The sequence below is a fragment of the Anolis carolinensis genome, chromosome 6 (genome assembly GCF_035594765.1).
Source record: "Anolis carolinensis isolate JA03-04 chromosome 6, rAnoCar3.1.pri, whole genome shotgun sequence".
Classification (NCBI taxonomy): Eukaryota; Metazoa; Chordata; class Lepidosauria; order Squamata; family Dactyloidae; genus Anolis; species Anolis carolinensis.
This window is the reverse complement of record NC_085846.1, coordinates 13,605,149-13,628,803: the sequence shown is the minus strand read 5'-3', so window position 1 is coordinate 13,628,803 and position 23,655 is coordinate 13,605,149. Positions and strand designations below refer to the sequence as shown.

The 23,655-nt window shown below is 42.5% G+C and overlaps 1 protein-coding gene and 1 long non-coding RNA gene across 4 annotated transcripts; one reads left to right on the top strand and one right to left on the bottom strand.

Moving 5' to 3' along the window:
* Window positions 1–246: 246 nt before the first annotated feature.
* Window positions 247–11,119, top strand: LOC107983255 (uncharacterized). Its single transcript, XR_001730695.2, has 3 exons — window positions 247–362; window positions 7,356–7,513; window positions 9,811–11,119. It is a non-coding gene; the product is annotated as an uncharacterized LOC107983255 (long non-coding RNA).
* Window positions 4,730–20,861, bottom strand: tmem219 (transmembrane protein 219). 3 transcript variants are annotated; one of them, XM_008117132.3, is made up of 6 exons: window positions 20,275–20,615; window positions 7,342–7,508; window positions 5,782–6,001; window positions 5,560–5,668; window positions 5,370–5,481; window positions 4,730–5,252 (listed from the first exon to the last, which is right to left on the bottom strand). In XM_008117132.3, exons 1-6 carry the CDS (start codon window positions 20,603–20,605, stop codon window positions 5,124–5,126), a joined length of 1,068 nt encoding a protein of 355 aa, XP_008115339.2. In that variant the 5' UTR covers window positions 20,606–20,615; the 3' UTR covers window positions 4,730–5,123. The 3 variants fall into 3 exon arrangements, 2 of the variants coding, with proteins under 2 accessions (XP_008115339.2, XP_008115338.1); XR_009999616.1 differs by having other exon boundaries at window positions 5,116–5,252; window positions 5,370–5,477; window positions 20,275–20,861; XM_008117131.3 differs by lacking the exons at window positions 4,730–5,252; window positions 5,370–5,481; window positions 5,560–5,668; window positions 5,782–6,001; window positions 7,342–7,508 and adding an exon at window positions 11,581–13,187 and having other exon boundaries at window positions 20,275–20,412.
* Window positions 20,862–23,655: the final 2,794 nt, after the last annotated feature.

The following is a 23,655-nucleotide window of genomic DNA, read 5'->3' as shown; positions in this document are numbered from 1 at the left end:
GGCCCGGGGGCGCTCCAGGGGCGCGGGGAGGGTGGGGTGCCGTGGGGGTGGGGGGCCTGACTCTACCCGGCCCCCCCTCCCCTCTCTCTCGCCTCCGCCTCCACCTCCTCCCGCCTCCTCACTCACTCCAGTTGTCCCCAAATCCAAGATGGCGCCCAAGGCAGGAGCCAGACCGGAACCAAGGCAGAGGAAAGCTAAGGCGCATGCGCGAGGGGAGGTGGGGGGCGCACTGAGGGAATACACGCATGCGCGGTTATCAGAGGGAGTGAGCCGGCCGAGAGGCGCATGTGCTAAGGACGGAACGGGCGCCGGAGACTTCTCCCGAAGCCGATGAACAACCGCATACGTAGAACGGGGCGGCGGTGGGTTGTACGCATGCGCCACACTGAGGGAATATGTGGGGAGTGGAATAGACAGGGAGAGTGTGCGCTACGGAGAGATAGGGAGGTTTTCCTGAATGAAGAATAAGAAGAGCGGGCGTTGATTGGACTGTTTTACCCTTGGTGGGCGGGACTTTTTTTTTTTTGACAATGTGAAAAGGGTTGCGGGGCGGGATTGGAGGAGGATCTTTAGGTGGGGGGGGAAACTCTGCTCTCTGATTGGTCGGCGAGGAAGCGAGCTGTTCAATGAGAGGGAGTCAGATTGGGACACCGCGTGCCCCAGAGCACGTTTTGATTGGGACGCTGGGCTAGAGGGGCGGAGCGTGATTGGAAGGATCCTGTTGTTAGGGGCGGAGTTTAAGTGTCGGTTCAACTGTTACTGGGGCAAGATTTGTGCGGGCGGGTGGCAGAGCAGGGCGACAGCTGTTCAGCGAGGGGACAGGCAGGGCGCGCGGGCGACCGTTAAACCGTCGCTGCAGGGAGGGAGGGGGAGGGGCTTGGAGGGAGCGCTCGCGATGGGGGCGGAGCTAAGACCCGCCTTTCACCCCACAGGGCAGTTCCCCTTTCTCCCGGCCTCAGGCGTGTCCTGGAGCCCCCAGATGGCGTAGTGGACTAAGTGACTTGACGGTTGGGTTGCTGACCTGAAAGCTGCCAGGTTCGAATCCCACCCGGGGAGAGTGCGGATGAGCTCCCTCTATCAGCTCCAGCTCCATGCGGCGACATGAGAGAAGCCTCCCACAAGGATGGTAAAAACAACAAAACATCCGGGCGTCCCCTGAGCAACGTCTTTGCAGACGGCCAATTCTCTCACTCCAGAAGCAACTCCAGTTGCTTCTGACACGAAAAAAAAGGCGTGTCCTATCCCTCACCTCACCTGGAAATGATCATACTCGCTCTTCCACGTCAAGAGGGTTGCTGTGAGTTTTCCGGGCAATCTGGCCATGTTCCAGAAGCATTCTCTCCTGACGTTTAGCCTGCATCTATGGCAGACATCCTCAGAGGTTGTGAGGTCGGCTAAAAACTAGACAGATGGGGTTTATATATCTCTAGTTTCCAACAGACCTCACAACCTGGATAATAGTATTATAATGTAATACAATATAATACAGTGCTACTAATAATACAGTATAATAATTTTAGTTATATATTACATTTAATATTACTAATAATGTTACCGTATAGTGGTATAGTACAATATAGTAATAAGGTTAAGGTAAAGGTTTTCCCCTGATGATAAGTCCAGTCGTGACCGACTCGGGGTTGGTGCTCATCTCCATTTCTAAGTTAAAGAGCCGGCATTGTCCGTAGACACCTCCAAGGTCATGTGGCTGGCATGACTGCATGGAGCGCCGTTACCTTCCCACCGGAGTGGTACCTATTGATCTACTCACATTTGCATGTTTTCGAACTGCTAGGTTGGCAGGAGCTGGGGCTAACAGCGGGCACTCAACCGCTCCCGGGATTTGAACCTTTTGGTCTGCAAGTTCAGCAGCTCAGCGCTTTAACGCACTGTGCCGCCAGGGCCCCCCCAATATAATAATATATAAGGCTAATATTGTACTATGCTAATAATACAATATAATGTATGTACATATAATTTGTAAGCTGCTCTAAGTCCCCTTTGGGGTGAGCAGGGCGGGATATAAATGTAGCAAATAAATAAATAAACTTCTGAGGATGCCTGCCATAAATGCGGGTGAAACATCAGGAGAGAATGCTTCTGGAACATGACCAGACTGCCTGGAAAACTCACAGCAACTCAGTGATTCCGGGCATGAAAGCCTTTGACAACGCATTGAACATGTCAAGAGCCTAAGCATGCCACCTTCAATGAGTCAAAGCATTGAAGAGAAAGGGATGCGAACCCTAGGCTCCATTTATACCAGGCAGGTGCCAACCTGGGCCCTCCCTCCAGGTGTTTTGAACTTTAACTCTCACAGTCATACCGGCTGTTAGGAATTGTGTAAGTTGAAGCCCAAAACACCTGGAGGGAGGGCCCAGGTTGGCCCATCCCTGCTGTAGTACCAACGTGCCCCCATCTGCGGGTCTAATACCATATTTTAGATCTGGCCCAAGAGCAGTACACGGAAGTGTGATGAATGTTCATGCGTAAGACATTTAGAGATTTATGCTGCAGGTGGAACAAGAAAGGGATCTTAGCACAAACTAAAGACATGGTACAAAGCCATGGAGCTGTACAAAGGCAAATTGAGGATTAAGACGGGAGAATCTGGGTGTTTTATGGGAAAAGCAACACGCAATTAGCGGAGCCAAACAGAGATTGGGTTGGTGGCTTTAGATAACATTCTGTGGGTTCTGATGCTATTAACCCTGGTCATCCTACAAGGACAGCACATCAAGAAACAGTGAAATGGTTGAATTGTTCGTGTTAACTGACTGGCGAGTTTTGTTTCTAATTTCCATCAATTTGTTTCCCTGTTTTCCCTGAAAATAAGACCTTATCATGATTTTTCAGCATTTCTGAGGATGGTTGAAATATAAGCCATATTTCAAAAATAAGAACTAGATATAGTTCATTTAAAAAGTCATTTTGGAAAAATAAGACTACTCCTAAAGACTAGCCCTAACACATCTTTTGGAGCAAAAAATAATCATAGAATCAGAGTTGGAAGAGACCTCACAAGCCATCCAGTCCAACCCCCTGCCAAGAAGCAGGAAAATCGCACTCAAAGCACCCTCAACAGATGGCCATCCAGCCTCTGCTTAAAAGCCTCCAAAGAAGGAGCCTCCGCCAGATTCCGGGGCAGAGAGTTCCACTGCTGAATAGCTCACAGTGAGGAAGTTCTTCCGAATGTTCAGGTGGAATCTCCTTTCCTGTAGTTTAAAGCCATTGTTCCACATTCTAGTCTCCAGGGCAGCAGAAAACAAGCTTGCTCCCTCCTCTCTATGACTTCCCCTCGCATATTTATACATGGCTATCATGTCTCCTCTCAGCCTTCTCTTTAAGCCGCTCCTCATAGGGCTTGTTCTCCAGACCCTTAGTCATTTTAGTCGCCCTCTTCTGAACACTTTCCAACTTGTCAACATCTCCCTTCAATTGTGGTGCCCAGAAGTGGACACAGTATTCCAGGTGTGGTCTGACCAAGGCAGAATAGAGGGGTAGCACGACTTCCCTGGATCTAGACAAGCTTGCGCCCAACCTGTGGGGCTCGAACCCGCAACCCTCAGATTAAGAGTTTCATGCTCTACTGACTGAGCTAGCCGGGCTGTTATTTTTACACCAAATTACCCTGTCTTATTTTGGGGGAAACTGGGTAAATTAAATGGATTTGTTCAGAAGAAACATGGACAAAAGTTACCTCTGAGAAGACATGTTGGTATATGAATTGGAAGTTGAGATGACTTTATACATAAGAAAAGATTATGCCTTCCAACCCCATACGCATCAGGGAAAGATTGTTTAGGTAAGAATTACTGCTTATTTTAACAGAAAGCAGAACATGTTATCTTCCAGTTGATGAGCAAAAGGTTCAAGCTCAATGAAATGTTGTTAATTCCATAGAAACTAATAACACCAGAGAGGAAATATGATGCAAAGTCCTACATATTTCAAGGGCCTACACTCATTCACCTTAAATACACAAGGTTATTACAAACCAAGATTATCTTCTTTTATCCTATGTTCTGCCAAAAAAAATTAACCCTTAACCCTTTGTTTATACCTTGCATGATTTTGTAGTCAGGTACATTTGTGTGGGAGTCTTGGTGGCAGCTCTCATCAAGATGTAGACTGTTACGGTTAGTTACTCCACTTACATGAGGCCAGGTGGGTTTATATTTAAGACACAGCTTTCTAAGCAATAATGCAGCTTTGGCATGCCCTCCCTGTGGAAATCTGTACTACTTTAAATTTTTTTAACAGTTGTTGAACTAGTATTCTTACTGAATTTCAGCATTCTTTTAATTTTTGTCTACAAGATGCTTTTTTCGCTTGTTGATCTATCTGCCTGTTTATGGTATTGATAAACATTTACTATATTATTTCATCTTTTTTATTTATTCAGTGTCGTTAAATTGTTGTAAAGCATTAGGTATACCTTTGATTTGAAATTCAGGTATACATAAAGTAAATTCAAATTAAAGCTGAAATATGTTGCAATCTCACTGGACTCATTGGTGGTGAGTAAACACATCCCCCCCCCCCCACACACACACACACATGTACTGGTCATAGTGTTATGAGAACACACATATAGATAAATCTTAACAAGATGATACCTAAATTGATTTTTACACATACTCTGCCCTAATATTTCATGATGTTAGATGGGATACCTTTTAAATAAACCATGACTCATTTCTGCAAGAATGACACTGAGATTCTTAAGTCACATCACTCACCTCTGTTTTATGTTATTCAACTTTGAGTTATGCTACTCTTTGCCTTACTGAACAAGACAATTCCTCCTCTAGAAACTATCTTACAAATATTATAAGTTCACTTTTTGTCAATGGCACAGCTACTTATAATATAAAGAACAAAGATTTATTTTTGTATCTAATTTATTACATAATTCCCTTTCATCCAGTCCTCACAGTGAACCATGATCCTGTTAAATTATAGTTGTATCGCAATCACACAATCTCTATGCAAACTAGCTTTAAATTCACAGTATGGAGAGTGTTCCATTATTCAGTTTCTTAAGAAAATGAGGTCAAATTGCTGGTGTATCTGGGTTATCTAGAATATGGAATGAAGGGTGTGGAATTGGCTGGATCCACTTAGATTTGTCCTCGTTTCTCTCTTGGTAGTGGATAACACAGGCCAGCTGCACAACACAGCATGGCACAGAGGCAGAGAAGAAAAGCCCCAGTCAACAGAAGACGCTGGCTGCAGAGGGCACGGTCAGCCTGGGAGTAAAAGGAGTCTGACAGTGAATAGTCCTAGTAGCATCTCCCACCACAGAGAAACCCAGAATGCCAACACATAGGTCCTGACCCCTCCCCTGTCAGTCACACTCTTCTTACCTGGTCCAGCATACTGGACAGGGCAGGGTTAGTTTGGTAATGTGATTGGTAGCAAATCCCTGGCTCTTGTAGATGCATGTCCCTCTCATCTATCACACATGTGAGTGGCTGTCTGGGGAGGAGATGGCAGTGCTGCATTAAGGTGTTAAGAAGAGATCCTGGAAACCACAGTTCTTGGCTCTTGGCTCACCTTGTTTTGGGGAAAAGGGACAAAGGTGCAATGATGCTAAGGCAGCTCTCCCGGGAGATGGAGTTCATGATGACAGCCAAGACATGAATTGCCTCCTGGGCATCAGGACCTGTATGTGTGGAAAGGTCAAGAAGGGATTGGCAGAACTGGGATTTCTTGAGATCTTTGAGGTATTGGATACTGCAATACATCAAGGGAGAGAGAGAGAGAGATATCACTCACCTTTCAGACCTAATTCAGTTCCACTAACCGTCAGGCTTAGGTGGGTACCATTGGGAGGGTCTGTGCCATTGTGGAGGTCAAAGGAGAAGCCAACCATGATGGAAATGGTAATGTGAGACTCAGCAATGGTTGTAGTAGTAGGTGGTGGTGAGGCATCCTGAGTCTTATTTGGGACACAGAACATTAACTGAGCCAGAGATTGTAGCAGAGAGTTCCAGTCCTTAGAGATAGGGAGGAAAATTTCATCTTAGTTTCTTGTTTCCTTATTTTTCTTTCTCATCTGTCCTTTTTTCTAGTTTTGCTCAAATTTCACATCATCTTGCCTCTTAAAATCCTTTTTATTTTCTTAATGGATTGAAAACTGAAAGACTATATTACTTGATTTTAAAGTTTGGATTGGTGTATGGCCTCATCTTCAGAATATAGAACATCCAGAGCTACCTTTTCAAGGACAATTTTCTCTCAAACAAACACACACTTTCTGTGTAGCAGGGTTGGCAACTTCTGTGGCTCTGAAGACCAATATTCTGTTCCTGGGTTTGAATCAGGTGGGGGAAATGAACGGCCAAAAAAAAAAATGTGGAAATGACTAGAAGTCTAGTTCTAGTTCTGGAAACCAGATGTTCAAAAAATGTTAAATAGTACCAGTTGGGGGACAGGGCTGTAACCTATTTAACAAATTAATCAGCATTCCTAGAAACTTCTATTTGAAGCAACTCATCTCATTTTTGCCAGAAAAAAAGCGGTCCTGGAAAATGGGAGCACATTTCTTTATCCCTTCTTTACAGCATCTTTTTTTAAATTCCATAATATATAAATTTACAAATTAGGGCACAATGTGGAAAAATAACCACAGGCCAAAAGCAACCAGTCAGTGCTGCTAATACAGGAAATACTGTTCTCGTGGCTGAATCACTGCATTCCCTTAAATTGAAATAATCCCATGTGTTTGAGTCTGTTCCGCAACAAATGCCTGACTTTACTAGTCCCCCCCCCCCCCTTTGTTATGTGTCTATAAGTCACCTTGTACATGCATCAATCCTACTGTAGGGCTTTCTTGGCAATAATTATTTGGAGAAGGTCTTCCTCTGAGGCTGAGATAGTATGATTTGCATAAGGCACTTAGTGTGATTCCAAGACTAAGCAAGGATTTGAGTCTTAGTCCAGCACTGAAACCATGACAACACGCTGGCTCCTTCCTATAATTGGTGAGGAAATGGTTTGCATTTCATGTGAGAAAACAGCCAATCAGTTGTATACTGTAGTTTCAGAGCTATGGCCACTCCTTCAGTCACCAAACTAGAGCTGGAAACCTTTGGTCCCCCAGACATTTTGGACAATCTCTTGCTGTTGGCCATACTGGCTGATACTTCTGCAAGTTGTTTCAAATACACAAGGAACCAAAAGTTCCTCAGCAGTTAGCAAGATAACAAGGGAACCCTGTAGTTTCCACCACCATCTCCCATTCCTTGCCAGCCTGCACTTCTCCTATGACCACCCCAATTCCATCACAAGTATTTTTTTCATACTTTCCACTTAAATTTCTAATTTCTTGCTCACCTCTTTGACATCAGGATTCTGAACCTCGTGTGACTGGATGTAGGCAGCAAAACCAATAAAGGCAACAGCCAATGAAAGAAGGCAGAAGAAGAAGGTGACCAGAGGTGGGTGTCGCTCCAGGCAAACACGTAGGGAGCCCAGCAGGGAGCAGATGATCATGTTCAGCCCTAAGGTGAGGGTAAGAGGTGGAAGTGTCATCCCAGCACTTGAAAAAAATGTATGCAGTAGAGAATGCTGGTTTGAGAGCATTCCTGTACTGTGCACATTGTGAAGTGGTCAAGACCTAGCCCAGAAGCAGTTTGCAAACTATAGATCCCAACATGATTCCCAAAGTCTTCAGTTCTCTCCTAAATATAGTTTTAAATGCTCCTTGCACCCTCTATAAATGTGGACACACTTTTCTTACTTTCTCCTAATCTGTTTTAGCCACAACCCTTTTCCCCAGTATGATGTGATTTCTGGGCCTTTTGTGTTTTGAAAAATGAGCCTAAAAGACTGGAAAGGATGGGATGAAACTGCCACTCCAACGGTGCAGGAAGCCTTTAAAGATTTTTTTGGACAAAATGGTGTGTATGTCAGAGATAACTCTCTAAAGTCAGTGGGAAGCTATCTATCCCTGATGTAAATGAGACTGACATACTTAGTTTTCATATATTTTATGGTGTTGTGGTGCTTTGACCCAAGTGATCCCAATGTGCTTTCTGAGGTAACACATTCCTACACAATTGAGTAATTTCATCAGCCTGGAAAATGAAATCATGTTTGCTTAACTCCCCATCTTTTTTCAGAATTACATGTGTATGTAGTTCCACAGTAACAAAGGTTTTGAGAAACACCCCACAATGTCCAGAATTCTGTTAGGAACATATGTGCATGTGAGTTCTCTTCATGTGTGCAGATGTCCTTTCTCGGGTGCTGTGGGAGTTGGAAGTCTCCTCTTTTCTTTGTAGTGCACAAAGCACCCCTACTGCTTACTCAAAAGTCCATGAAGCCACCTTGCATGGCCATTTTATGCTTTGTGGCAATCAAGTAGGAAGATCTGACTTGATCTTCATGTCCTGAAATGAAATGATGACAGCATTGCTGAGGTCTGCTGATGAGTCGCTGAGCTGCTGTAATAATTTTCTGCCTAGCTATGGGAATATCGCCACCTCTCTTATCCCTCCTGCTCCCCAAAAAGCATGTAATGTCCATGTGGGGCAGCTTCAAGAGCTTTTCAGTAAGTTGGGATGTGGGTATAATATGATCTAGTGTTGTACAAGTCCACATGCAGGTATTTATGCTATACTGAGTTGATGCTGGATTACAGCCTTTGACCCTGTGTGTCTTCAGCACAGAGCTAGCAAAGTTGTGGTGCAATTCACAGATAATCCCTTTTTCCTCTACACTCTTAACATGAGTTTCTCTTTTAGATCCACAAATGATTCCTTGCTGCCAAAGGATGTGACCCAGCCACTAGCTAAGATGGCTTAAAAACCCATTGCTGGAGGTTGTCTATCAGTAATATTAGGCATAACAAATGGCACTTTCAAGGAGCTTTTATTTAGAGTATCAGTTATCCATGCCCTTTAAAAATTTCATTTCCCCCTCCCAGTTTTATTTTCTTCCATCACAACAGTAAGCTAGCATCCCATGATCAATGAGTATGTTCAGTCCTTACTGGGCTGTTTTAGGTCCTCCACCAAACTTGTTGAAAACACTCTCTTGCCATGTGCATGATGTCATTTGGGTTATACCAATAACCATATTCAGAAAATGAGTTTAGTATTAGGATATGGCAAGAGCAGGAAATGTACTTTCTACAAGAATATCCAGTAGCCTACTGTAGGAAATATACTGGATTAGAAGGAGCTCTGGCCTGATCTACCAAGGATGTTCTTTGGTTTTCCAGGACAGATAATTCTACTGCTATTTTTTTTAATTTACCTTACCACAACTATCTTCTTTGATATCTTCACAAACCAAAATGTATACACCCAGGAATCAAGTTACATAATTTGAATCAATTGGTAGACCACAGGAGATAATGTGGAATAATAATTGACACCTGATCCTTGTTGTATCTCTCAGTATTGACTTCTCAGATGATATGTGATTCACTTAGCACCCACTTCAGCTTCCCTCTAAAAAGACGGTCTGTGTCAACCCCTGAAAACTTTCCTGCCAAATCACCACTGAGTTGCTAAAATGAAAAGTGGAGATGGATGATGACTGCCTGGAAAACCTGATCCCAGTTCTGGGGGGTTGCAGAGGTAGCAGCGAATAGTTAAAGTTGTTCAAGGCCATAGCTGAGGTCACATGGCCTTCCCAATGTTGGAGTGTAGCTCCCATTATCCCTTACTATTGGCTATGCAGTCTAGAGCAGATGGGAGTTGCAGGCCAGTAACTTCTGGAAAGCGATGCGTTGTCCAGTTCTGTTGTAGATTGCTTCCTCCATTACAAATACACTGATACCCTGTTCCCACATAGAGATCAACATGGAAAATATCATGGCTGGTTTTCACTACAGCTACTTGAAGCATGAACCCAAGTTTCTGTGATTGCTGCAAATGATCTTCAGTTGTGGTTGGCCTCTTTCAAGCAGCTGTGATGTGTCCAGGTGACTTCCAAGATTGCCTTCTCCCGTACAATTTGCCCCAAATGCTTAGGTCCTCTGTGGGGAGGCTACTCCAGCCCACCAGAACCCAACTGGCAACTGTCACTCAGAGGACCTTTTCATCGGCCGCCTTAAGACTGTGAAACGACTTGCCAGAAGAGCTCTGACAGCTAAATGAGCTGTCGGAATTTAAAACACATCTAAGGACCTATCTCTTCCAGCAGGCCTACCCAGTCAATTTTAATCATGAATTCTAAATTGAAATCTTGTGTTCACTATATTTTATCTTTGTTCTGTGTATTTTATAAAAATACTTTTTAATATGTGTATTTTCTATAATGTTTGTGATGATTATGCGTATTAGGTTATGTTGTAACGTACCTTAAGCCACAAGGAGAAGCTGGTAAGAAAATTGCTGTTCTTGTTATTATAGTAGCCTACAGTGATGAGAAAAAGAGGGGCTCTCCTTAGAGCATTTAGCACCTGAAGGAGTTCAGCTGTAGTAAGGCTGCTATCTAGTGCAAGAAGCAAAGGGAATAAGATAAGTCAGTGGTCTACTGAGATGGAACAACATGGTGTGTTTTTGTTAAATAATTGTTAAAGTTATCTGGCTAAGCACTCAAGTACTTTAATTGTAGAAAATGGCACATAATTTTCAACTATTCTGTGGTTCCCATACTTATGTAGGACACACATATTTAATCACCATAGAGCTTCTATTGCATTTTTCAATATTTGGCAATACTTCTCATGAAACTGGGTCCCCTTTTACACTGTCATATAATCCAAATTATCAAAGCAGTCAATCCACATTATCTTCTTTGAACTAGATTATACGAGTCTACACTGCCATATAATTTTCAGTTCAAGGTCAATTGATTTTTTTGTGGCAGGGTAGAAGGGGCCTGGGAGGGTCTGCGACAAATTGGAGAGCATCCAGGTCATTAATGCAATGGAAGCCATATTGAATCCATGTATTTCTGTTCTGCTTTGTTGTCAGTCATTAATTTTTTAACAAGTGCTTTGACTGGAAAATGAACATTTCTATGGAAGTAAGAGAATTATTCTTTCTTAAATCAATGGGCAATTGATATGGAGTCTTTTCTGCCTCTCTGAACTTAAGCCAGAGACCGGCCATTTAAACACTGCGGTCTGGACCAAATAAATTCATAAAAATCCTGATATAGTTCCATGCTGTAAATAAATCCAGGTTAGTTCAGTAAGGCTTATTCCCAGGTAAGGATGCATAGGATTGCAGTCGTGGTGTAGTTTGGGGACAGGGGACTTTTGGTTTTTCAGACTGTAATTCCTACAATCCCTCACTATTAGCCATGCTGGTTGGAGCTTCTGGGAGATGAAGGTAATAACATTTGTAAGGACAAATTTACACTGCCACTCTGCAGGTAGAAAATGTGGACTGACTTTCATTTACTGTGGCTATTGAACATGCTGCCTAAATCATTTCTGCTGATGTTTCAGTGAAGAATTAAGGGATTTATATATACTAAACAGTTCATGTGGAAACGACCCATTTATACCATCACTGGTTCCAATCCCATACTATATTGAGAATTGTTTGTAAAATTGCTTTCACTATAGCAATTATCTACAGAAAATCTTTTGTTAAAAATATAACAATGGGCTATTCAAAAGCAATCTTTTATTTAATTTCTATAAAACTTGGTACTATGGAGTTCACTTCAGTATTTCATGACACACAGCTCTTTTACAAAGGGTTCTTTTCAAAATAAGAGCAATAAACTGCCCTAATCTGACAAGCTCTTTTGGTCAATCCTGCTTCTGACAATGGTACCCTTGGCCTAGCAGAAGCATTCTGGTTTTCGGTAGCAATAGGGCTTTCTAGTGGCTCCAACAGCTCATCACCTTTGATCTCACAGATATTGTGTAGGATACAGCATGTAGCTATGACTACTGGGATGAGCTTCTCCCTGACATCCAGCCTCATCTGCAAACATCTCCAGCGAGCTCTCAGGACCCCAAAAGCTCTCTCCACACAGGCTCGGCACTTAGCTAGTCTCTCGTTGAATGTCTCTTGAGCCTCAGTTTTTGGCGTTGGGTATGGCTTCATTAACCAGGGGCGAAGTGGATATGCATGATCTCCAATTATGACTGGAGTCATTGAGACCCCCTCCAGCACCAATGGAGTTTGTGGCCCAAAGGTACCCTCATCCATACTGTTGAAAAAAGGAGAGTTGTGCAGGATGCGGGAATCGTGAGACCGCTCAGGAAAGCCAACATAGATATCAGTGAAGCGAGATCTGCTGTCCACCAGGGCCTGCAATACCATTGAATAGAAGCCTTTACAATTAATGTAAGAGTCAGCTGAAAATGGTGGGCAAAGTATAGAGATGTGTATGGCATCAATTGCGCCCAGACAGTTGGGGAAGCCCATCTCTTTGAAGCCTTCCATGATTTGCTCTGGGTCTCCCAACTGAATTGTCTGAGTCAACAGCCTGCTGTTTATTTCCTCACAGACCTCTTCAAATATTGAGCAAGCAGATGAAATTCCCACCCCAAAGAGTTCTGAGACGGTCTTGTAACTGTCATGGTGAGCTAACTTCCAGATGGTCATGGCAACCCTTTTTTCAACAGGTATGTGTGACCGCATGCCAGTGTCTCGACGCTGCAAGGCGGGGCGCAACTCCTCTGCGATATACATAAGTGTAGAGCGTGACATTCGGAACAAAGAAATCCAGCACCTGTCATCCTGCTCTGAAGAAATCATCCGCTCCCACCATTCACTGCATCTTGGAAGCATCCAATGTGATCTCTCCGACAAGGCCATCAGCTCATGCTCATAGTGCAGGGCAGGAGAAGAGGAGTATACCATGGTGACCACAGAGACAATAGCATTTCGGTGAAGGCGTAGCAGGGCTCTCTTGCGTCGCACGCTCGCGGAGAGGATACGCCGCAGCACTGCAGCTGATCGTCGGAAGCGCCTGCGCTGCAGGATTCTGGCTATGGCAAAAATCACGGCACGTCTGTTGAGCATCCATTGTTGTATGAGCAACTGAGATGTTTGAACACAGGCAGCAACAAGAGCTAGGCACTCCTGCTCCATTTATCCAGCCTCTCTTGAAGTTCACAGTAGGTTCAAAGGGGATGTAACTGTGCTGGGAGATCAAAATCCATCCCCCAACTACACCAATGGCCAAGGCAGGGATGACAACTGCAGGCAAGGAGAACTCAAAAGCGGTCTTTGAACTTCACCTGGAAAGGCACTGTTGAACTGAAGGGCAATACATTTTAATTGTCTTTTTGCTTGCTAATTAAATCACATTTACATTTCAATTATAAAGGCCTTTCCTCCTAATATACTAGTAAAGCAATTCTTTTCTGCTTATGCACAGGAAGAATAATTTAGAAATACCTTACAGGTGTTTCTGACTATGGGTATCATAACCCTCAAATAGTATGGCAAATAACCAGGAATTATGTCATAGCTCACATTGGGAGGCCACAAGGATTCCCGATCCTGCAAAACGTCTCAAGCTTTAAGAAAGCAATGTGTGGTTTGGTTTTGTCATGCAGCCTAGAGAATTCAGAAGCATAACTTCCTGACTGTAAAAATTGTTCAACAGTGGAACTCCCTGCCTCAGAATGTGGTGGAAGTTCCTTTCTTGGAGGTTTTTAAACAAGTTGGATGGCCATCTTTCGGGAGTGCTTTGATTGCGCTTTTCCTGCATGGTAGGTTGAACTAGATGGCCATGTGGTCTCTTCCAATTCTATTATTCTATGATTCTTCTAACACAACTGATCATCACTTAGTTATTTACCTATACCTAATGTTTGCTCAAACTAGAACATTTAATGCTTTAGTACTTGCACTCCAAGCTGATCAATCAAGCCATGTTTTCTAACATAAAAGCATAGCTCCCATGAAAGTCCTGCATCCAGCCAAATTGTAGTCACTCAGTAGTAATGAACGTCCCTTTACACATAATCAAAGGCAGTTATGGCTACATCATTATAAGCAGGTTGTGACGGAACCACTAGATCCTCACTCGATTTATAATCTTGCCCATTTTCAGAATCCCTACTCCAGTTACAAAAGCAAGATTTCAAGAGGTTAATTTAATTCCTCCAAAAGCATTTCATTCAAACCTTGACTGCAGCTGAATGAAGTTTTAAATCCTCTTTTCCGTGAAATGAGCAAGACATTAATGTATTCTCAGTGTTTGAGGCTCAGTTCTGTGGGCCTACTGACCCAAATAATTCTGTTCAGCTGCTATTTCACTACCCTTAGCAACACTTGCAGAAGTAATTTAATGCCTCTTTGCCCTACTGCCTTATTTTTTAAAAGAACAGCAGTGAAAAGCATTTAGAACTCATCTAATATTCGTTTTAAGATTTGCACACATATATAGCTTTTAATGATACTAATTTTCTCACACTTCACAAATTTCAGTATGTTGCTGTTAGATTATGGCTGCAACCCTACACATCCTTGTATGAAAGCAAATCCCATTGAACTCAGCAGTACCAATTTCTGAGTACCATATTAGGAATAGGTATATAGAGTCATATAATCATAGAGTTGGAAGAGACCTCATGAGCCACCCAGTCCAGCCCCCTGCCAAGAAGCAGGAAATCGCATTCAAAGCACTATAATGAGTGTTACCCTATGAGTGGATGCTTGTGCTCTATGTATCATGTTATACTGGATACTCATGAAAAGCAAGAGACCAATGTTCTCTAATTAATCTGATAATTGGAGAAGCTGCAGCAGATGGGAGCCAATGTGCTGGTGTTAACATGAAAACTGGGACATGTATGTATGTGTAAATAAATCATAAAATACATTTCCCCAGCAAATTTTCATATAGTTTTTAATGGCATTTTGCTGCTAACAATACAGAGGAATAAAAATTATGTTCACTATGCTATTCCTTTCTCCCTTTGCCACCTCTCCTGCTAACCTTGCCAGAGCTTTCATGAAAAGTGTTGCCCATTCCAATTGCCACAAAAGCATGCCAACAATAAAGACAGGAAAGAAAGAAAGAAAGAAAGAAAGAAAGAAAGAAAGAAAGAAAGAAAGAAAGAAAGAAAGAAAGAAAGAAAGAAAGACAGACAGACAGACAGACAGACAGACAGACAGACAGACAGACAGACAGACAGACAGACAGAAAGAAAGAAAGAAAGAAAGAAAGAAAGAAAGAAAGAAAGAAAGAGTGCTGGAGAGAGAAGAAGGAAGCTTGTGGCAGACTGCCTTATGGTGCAGGGCATGTGCACGAAAGGGAGTGTGAAAGCACATATCTTCTTGTCAGACTATGATAAAATCCCATTAGTGTCATACACAAGCTTAAGTATAGCTTGCACATTGAGTTATGCTGAGCACCAGATGGGGCTCTTGTAATGTTAAACTCAAAACAGATTGAGGTACCATGAAGCTCCCTGCAGTCAGGTAAGGGTACCTGCCTTCCCAACCTCACCATTGCCCCCAATACAGTGCTTGCTTCCCAGTGGAAAGCAATGAGGAAGGAGGCATACAAGGACAAGTGCTGGAAACAAGGACAGAGCTTGGTACTTCTCTGCTTCCCTTCCTATATTCTCCACTGGGCAATGTCACACTGACCAAATTTCTCTAGACCAGGGATCCCCAAACAAAGTCCCTTAGGCCGGATGCGGCCCTCCAAGGTAATTTACCCAGCCCCTGCTCTAAACTTTAGACTTAGGGTCATCTGAAACGACTTGAAGGCACACCGTGACAACAATCCCAATTACCTTGACTATCTCATCAGCCAAAAGCAGACCCATACTTTCCACTGAACTACTGATAAGTTTATGTTGTTTAAAATTGTTCATTTTAAATATTGTATTGTTCTTTCATATATATCTATATCTACAAATAGGATATGTGCAGTGTGCATAGGAATTTGTTGATGTTTTTTCAAACTATAGTCCACCCCCCAACAGTCTGAGGGACATTGAACTGGTCCTCTGCTTAAAAAGTTTGGGGACCCCTGCTCTAGACCTCTTGGTATCTCATCCTGCTTCTCAAATCTGTTCAGGCTTAACGTTACATGAGCCCTGTCTTGTACCCAACCTGGTAACCCTATTTACGTGTTCATATGCCTCTTATTCTGTAGCCCTTTGCACAATGTCCAAAACCAAATTCTCCATAGTTTTCAAGTTTTAGGAGGATCTATTGCTGCTGCTAACCAATGCAGAGGGAGAAAAGCAAGCAGGCAATTCAACAAGTACAGCTCTGAAGGGGAAGGGAGAGGAGAGTGCATTCATCTGTGAGTGAATTCCCAGTTCCTTCCTCCTTCAAAATGAGCCAATTTGTCAGTGTCTGAATTGTCTCCTTCTCTCCACACTGGGGTCTTCTCCCAGGGCCTGGCAGTTGGAAGGAAGGTTTTGAACAGAGCACAAAGGCTAGAAGGGGAGGCAGACACAGGTAGAAATAACATGTTCTATATATTAGTTCAGCCTGTGAATTCTAGGTTAACATACACTTTCTGTCCTACAAAAATAAAACCAACTCAAAATGTAACATGGTCTGCCTAAATATTGCTTCTGAGGGGCTTCAAAATAACTCACAAAATCTAGATAATAAATACACAGATGAAGGGAAATAAGATCTCAAATATGTCCTTCTTTTTGAGCTCCAGTTTACCTCCAAACATAGTAGAGGGAAAGGAAAAGCTGGGACTAGCTCAGACTGCACCAGCCATACATTAAATTAACTCGTCCCAATCCTATTACCATATTAGGGAAAAAATAACTTTTTAATTGTATGTCTGTTCTAGGAATCCAGGGAACACTTCGAGTTCTGATAAAAGGGTGGCTCTCCAAAGGTCTGGAAGAATCCTAAATGCTATAGTGTGGCATTCCAGATTTTGAAGCATATCCCAGCCAAAAATCATGCCTGAGGACATTAGTATTTAAGGGCACATTCTTCATTATCTATGCCCCTACTGTCCAGGATCCTTTGAGACTGATCTTGCAAAAAAACAAAAAATGCAAAACCCGTGACAGGTTTGCCTTAGGGTTGCCATTAGTTAGAACTAAATGGAAGGCACACAAGAACAAACATGAAAAGCAGAGCCAAACACATTCTGAACAGCAAGTTGCTGAACCATGTCCTTCCCAAAAGCATCGCAGCTGAAACAAGGAATTTAGAGCTTAGGATATGTTGTGCTTCCTATATGAAAAAATACCAGTCAGATACTTCCTTGTATTGCATAGGCAGGAGCAGGGAAAAACTGGCTACAGGGACAAAGCACCAGAATAATAATCTATACTGACCATTTAATGCAGTTTTCTGCTAGCTTCCAACTGCTGTAGCCAGATAACCAACTCCCACAAGAATTAGCAAAAGAAAGCATTTCCTGCACCTCAGAGCTCTTGTGTAATGGCTATTTGGGTCTCAAACTTGCTGTAGGGTTTCCTATGTAATCGTCAGAGGAACCACTTTCTTTATACTGGTTTGAAATTGCATTAAATGGTCAGTGTTGAGAGCCCCTAAAAAATAACAACAAACTAACATGGCGCCTTAACGCAACAACAGCGATAGAAAACAATACTGAAAGCACTGTGTTAACCAGAAGCCTTTCTCAATAAAAGGTAACAGAGGTACTGCTTTCGTTGGCTTCTGCAAAACGAATGTTCCAAAATATGGAACAATTGCTGAAAAAACCCAGTTTCTACCATCAGGGCCTGCTAGATAAAAGGCACAGACAGTAAGCTCCTCAGAACTTTAAAAATTAATCTGACCCTCATGTTCTTACTCTGGAAAATACAAAAAAAATTAGATCTAAGAATTGAGGTACAGTACTCCCATTGAGCCATAGATAAGTCCACCCAGTTTTTTAGAGGTTGATTTTTTGACTGAAATGTTTAGACATATACATGAATATGTAGGACAATCTTCCCAGAAATAAATGCATATAAGGCTACAAGGCTATGGACATTGACTAAGGAGAGAGTGGTTCACATTTCTAATTATAGATGCGAAAACCTCACTTGCACATCAGATACTTTTATCAAGGGCCTCTTGACTGGAGGAAACCTCTACTACCCAGTAGCAGATCAGGAGCTTTATATGTCAAAATTCTGTAAAATATTCTCTTTGGCCATCAACAGCGAAAAGATATTAGCTAACAAGTGTCAAGAAACCCCTCTCTGTCTTCCTCTGTGCTTAAAATCTTGGAGAGGCATTGTGTTATGCAGCTAGTTCATTTTAGGCTCTTAACAGTATGATATAATATATTGTATATACATATAATATTGATAATATTATAAGGTAATAAAATATAATAATACACTATTATAATTGTATATTATATATTACATGTAATATTACTAATAATACTGCAATATAGTGGTATAGTACAATATAGTAATATATAATGCTTATATTGTGCTATGCTAATAATATAATTTATTGTATGTACATATAACTTGTAATCTGCCCTGAGTACCCTTTGGGGTGAGAAGGGCAGGACATAAATGTTGATAATAATAATAACAATAATAATAATAATAATAATAATAATAATAATGACCGAGTAGGCAATTATCACATAGTACTCTGCAGATCTTGGGGCTATAAACACAGTTTCCCAAACTCTGGCTGTCCAGGTGTTTTGGTCTTCAGCTTCCAGAATCCCTGATTATTGGCCAAAATAGCTGAGATTTCTGGAACTTGAAGTCAAACATTTGCATCAAATTCAGGTGAATTGGTCTACCTTCATTGTGTGAGAAGATGCAAAAATATCCTGCAACCGAACATTAATTTTCTTGAAGAACACTGAGAGGAGTGGGGCATTTGGAATGAAAGTGGCCTCAGTAATTGGCAGCAGTAAAAGGTTTCCGAATGCCATCCATTTACACAAATCTGTTAGCAACTTAAGTGCAGTGTTTCTAGTGGACTGGACTTTGCAGAAAATGCTTCAGCTATACTTCACAAAAAAGATAATCAGCCTGTCTAGCAAGCCTTGCAAATGCTGATTTATTTTCAGCAAATGTTTGATTTCTATTCCTATTTTATATACAGTAGAGTCTCACTAATCCAAGCCTCGCTTATCCAAGCCTCTGGATAATCCAAGCCATTTTTGTAGTCAATGTTTTCAATATATCGTGATATTTTGGTGCTAAATTCGTAAATACAGTAATTACAACTTAACATTACTGCATATTTAACTACTTTTTCTGTCAAATTTGTTGTATAACATGAAGTTTTGGTGCTTAATTTGTAAAATCATAACCTAATTTGATGTTTAATAGGCTTTTCCTTAAGCCCTCCTTATTATCCAAGATATTCGCTTATCCAAGCTTCTGCCGGCCCGTTTAGCTTGGATAAGTGAGACTCTACTGTACCTATGGAATATACCTCGGATCAGGAAAAATTCCTCGGGAGGAAAGGGGTTACGAGTGGAAAATTTTTAAGAAGCCTGGGGTTTATATAACCTTTGCTCTACAGATTCCAAATAATCACGCTGCCATGGGTTTAAGGCCGCATCTGCACAGCCATATAACTCAGTTTCTGGATCTAGATTACCTGCTTTGAACTGGATTTTATTTTTATTTATTCATTTACCATATTTATACTACGCCCTTCTAACCCCAAAGTGGACTCAGAGCAGCCTATAGTACCCATACCTATAGATATAGAAGGATAGATGGATCGATGAATGGGTAGATAGATGGCTGCATGGATGGAGAGATAGCTAGATAGATTGACAGATAGAAGTATCTCCTAAATAATTACAATGCCTCCTTTTATCAATGTATCCATAAATCTTTAGTACCCATACATCTATAGATCTAGAAGGCTAGATAGATGGATGGAGAGACAGATGGATAGAATGACAGATAAAAGGAGTATCTCCTAAACAATTATGGAGCCTCCCTTGATCTATCTATCTACTCATCCATAGTACCCATATATCGCATCTATACATATAGATAAATGGATGGATAGATAGGTAGGTAGACAGAAGTATCTCCTAAACCAGTGGTTCTTAAACTGTGGGTCCCCAGGTGTTTTGGCCTACAACTCCTAGAAATCCCAGCCATTTTACCAGCTGTTAGGATTTCTGGGAGTTGAAGGCCAAGAAATATGGGGACCCACAGGTTGAGAACCATTGTCCTAAACAATTAGAAAGCCTTCATGCATCTATCTCACTATCTCTCCATAAAATCCATCTATCTATCTATTTTTGGATTATATAGCCGTGTAGACTCATATAATGCAATTCAAAGCAGATCATCTGAATTATATGGCTGTGTAGCCATTAAAGGCACAGGGACCCTCTCCAGTTTTCACCCTGACACCACCACTTAAATATAGACATATATACATATCTTACCTCCGTCCTGCTGTTGCCGCCAGCTTCCGCCGATTCCCCCTCCTTTACAGGCCTTGCCGAGTATCGAGGCTACGGTCCCTTTAAGAGCAAACGGCGCCCCTCTACTTTCAATCAGCCAGAGTCTGACTTGAGCATGTTCGTCGCGCGTACGTACGTGCGCCCGCACGCCGGCCTGTTTCCTTATATGGAAAGCACGTCTTCCCGCTCTTTGGCCCTTGTACCAGGAGCATAGAGAAGAAGCGCAGAACGGCCCCATTTGCTGGAAGTTTGGGGAGCCATTTTGTTTGTGGGCAAAAGTCGTCATTTGAGGCTTCCTCCTCTCTTCCACCATTGAAAAGGATTTTGGAGTAGTGTTAACTTAGCCTTATAAATGGCTCCTCTGCTGAAGTGGAAAGGCCAGATCCATATGAAGATATTTTCTTCAATTTCCTCAGATTATTTTTTTAAATAAACCTTTCTCCTGGGCTCCATTTCCCACCTGGCTCCTGAAGCTGTGGCCTTCTTTCCTTTCTCCATTTCCCTCATGCCCCTTCTACCTCTTTCCTTCCTTTCCCTCATATACCTACCCACTCTTCCTTCCTCCGCTTTTTAAATTCTTCCCTTCCTTTGTCTCTTCCTCTTTCCTTTTTCTTCCTGCCTTCCATTATTTACATTGTAAACCTAAGAGCAAATTAACATTGTGTTGTTATTAGTTCAGCGGCTTCCAACTCTTCGTGACCTTATGAACCAGCCCACTCCAGAGCTCCCTGTCGGCCGCCACCACCCCCAACTCCCTTGAGGTCAAGCCAGTCACATAGAATCATAGAGTTGGAAGAGACTTAGTGGGCCATCCAATCCAAACCCCTGCCAAGAAGCGGGAAAATCGCATTCAAAGCATCCCTGACAGATGGCTTCAAGGATACCATCCATCCATCTTGCCCTTATCGTCCCCTCTTCCTTCCCTTCCATTTTCCCCAGCATCATTCTCTATTCCAAGCTTTCCTGTCTTCTCATAATGTGGCCAAAATACTTCATCTTTGCCTTTAATATCTTTCCCTCCAGTGAGCAGCCGGGCATTATTTCCTGGAGGATGGATTGGTTGGATCTTCTTGTGGTCCAAGGCACTCTCAGGATTTTCCTGCAACACCACAGTTCAAAAGCGTCAGTCTTCCTTCATTCAGCCTTCCTTATGGCTCAGCTCTCGCATCCATAGGTTACTATGGGGAATAACATTGCTTTAACTATGTGGACCTTCATTGCCAGTGTGATGTCTCTGCTTTTCACTATTTTATCAAGGTTGGCCATTGCTCTCCTCCCAAGAAAGAAACGTCTTCTGATTTCCTGGCTACAGTCTGCTTCTGCAGTGATCTTCACGCCTATAAATATAAAGTCTGCCACTGTTTACCTGCAACCCAGCTTTTACACTTTCTTCTTTCACCTTGGTGATAAGGCTCCTCAGCTCCTCCTCACTTTCAGCCATTAAAGTGGTATCATCTGCATATCTTAAGGTTGTTCATGTTTCTTCCAGCCTTGGATTCATCAAGCCCTGCACGCCGCATGATGTGTTCTGTGTACAAGTTGAATAGGTAGGGTGAAAGTATACAGCCCTGCCATAATCCTTTCCCAATCTTGAACCAGTCTCCTGTTCCGTGGTCTGTTCTTACTGTTCCTACTTGGTTGTTATACAGATTTGTCAGGAGACAGACAAGATGACTTGGTATCCCCATATCACTAAGAACTTGCCACTATTTATTATGATCCACACCGTCGAAGAATTCTCTAAATACATAACAAATACATATTTCTCCCTCAATTTCTTCTCGTCCTTTCTTGCCCTTTTCCTTTGTTTCTCATACAACTTGTTCCTCTTCTGTTCAACTTCTTTATTAATGACTTAGATCAGTGGTTCTCAACCCGTGCATCCCCAGATGTCTTGGCCTTCAACTCCCAGAAATCCTAACAGCTGGTAAACTGGCTGGGATTTCTGGGAGTTGTAGGCCAAAACACCTGGGAACCAACAGGCTGAGAACCACTGACTTAGGCGAAGGGTAGAAGGCACGATCATTAAGTTTGTAGACAACACCAAATTGGAAGAGATTGCCAATACTCCAGAAGACAGGAACAGAATTAAAAATGATCTTCACAGATTAGAGAGATGATTGTCCAAAATTAACAAAATTAACTTCAACAGCCTAAGATACTCCACTTAGGCAGAAAAAAATGAAATGCAAAGAATAAATGGGGGGCGCTTGGCTCGACAGTAGTATGTGTGAAAAAGATCTTGGAGTCCTCGTGGCCAACAAATTAAACATGAGCCAACAATGTCATGTAGTGGCAAAAAAGCCAATGGGATTTTGGCCTGCATAAATAAGCATCAGTGGTTCTCAACCTGGGGTCCCCAGATGTTTTTGGCCTACAACTTCCAGAAATCCCAGAAATCTCAACTGTCAGGATTTCTGGGAGTTGAAGGCCAAAAACACCTGGGGACCCCAGGTTGAGAACCACTGATCTAGATCCAAGGAAGTCATGCTAGCTCTCTATTCTGTCTTGATTAGACCACACCTGGAATCACACTGTGTCTAATTCTGGGTACTGCAATTGAATGGAAGGTGTCCAGAGGGCAACTAAAATGATCAAGGGTCTGGAGAGCAAACCCTATGAAGAGCGGTTGAAAGAGCTGGCACGTTTAGCCTGCAGAAGAGAAGGCTGAGAGGAGACATGATGAGGACCATGTATAAATATGTGAGGGGAAGTCAGAAGGAGGAGGGAAGAAACGTGTTTTCTGCTGCCCTGGAGACTAGGACGCAGGACAACGGGTTCAAATTACAAGAAAGGAGATTCCACCTGAACATGAGGAAGAACTTCCTAACTGTGAGAACTGTTCAGCAGTGGAACTCTCTCTCTGCCCCAGAGTGTGGTGGAGTCTCCTTCTTCAGAGGCTTTTAAGCAGATGCTGGATGGCCATCTATCAGGGTGCATTGAATGAGATTTTCCTGCTTTTTGGCAGGTTGGACTGGATGGCTCACTGTGTCTCTTCCAGCTCTGATTCTCATACACAGGTCACCCAGCAGCAGCCAATCGGCTTTACTCCCTTTCTTTCTTGGTCATGTGACATAGAGCCACCTCACCAAATCTGCTTTGTTACTTTTCTTTAATTTTGCTTTGGGCATGAAATGGGTAGTTAAATAACTTTACATTGGGTTGTTGTGAGTTTTCCAGGCTGTATGGCCATGTCCCAGAAGCATTCTCTCCTGACATTTCACCCTCATCTATGGGAGGCATCTTCAAAGGTTGTGAGGTCTGTTGGAAACTAGGCAAGTGGGTTGATATATCTGTGGAAGGTCCAGGTTGGGAGAAAGAACTCTTTGTCTGTTGATTCTGGCCAGGAAAGCCGTCAACAAC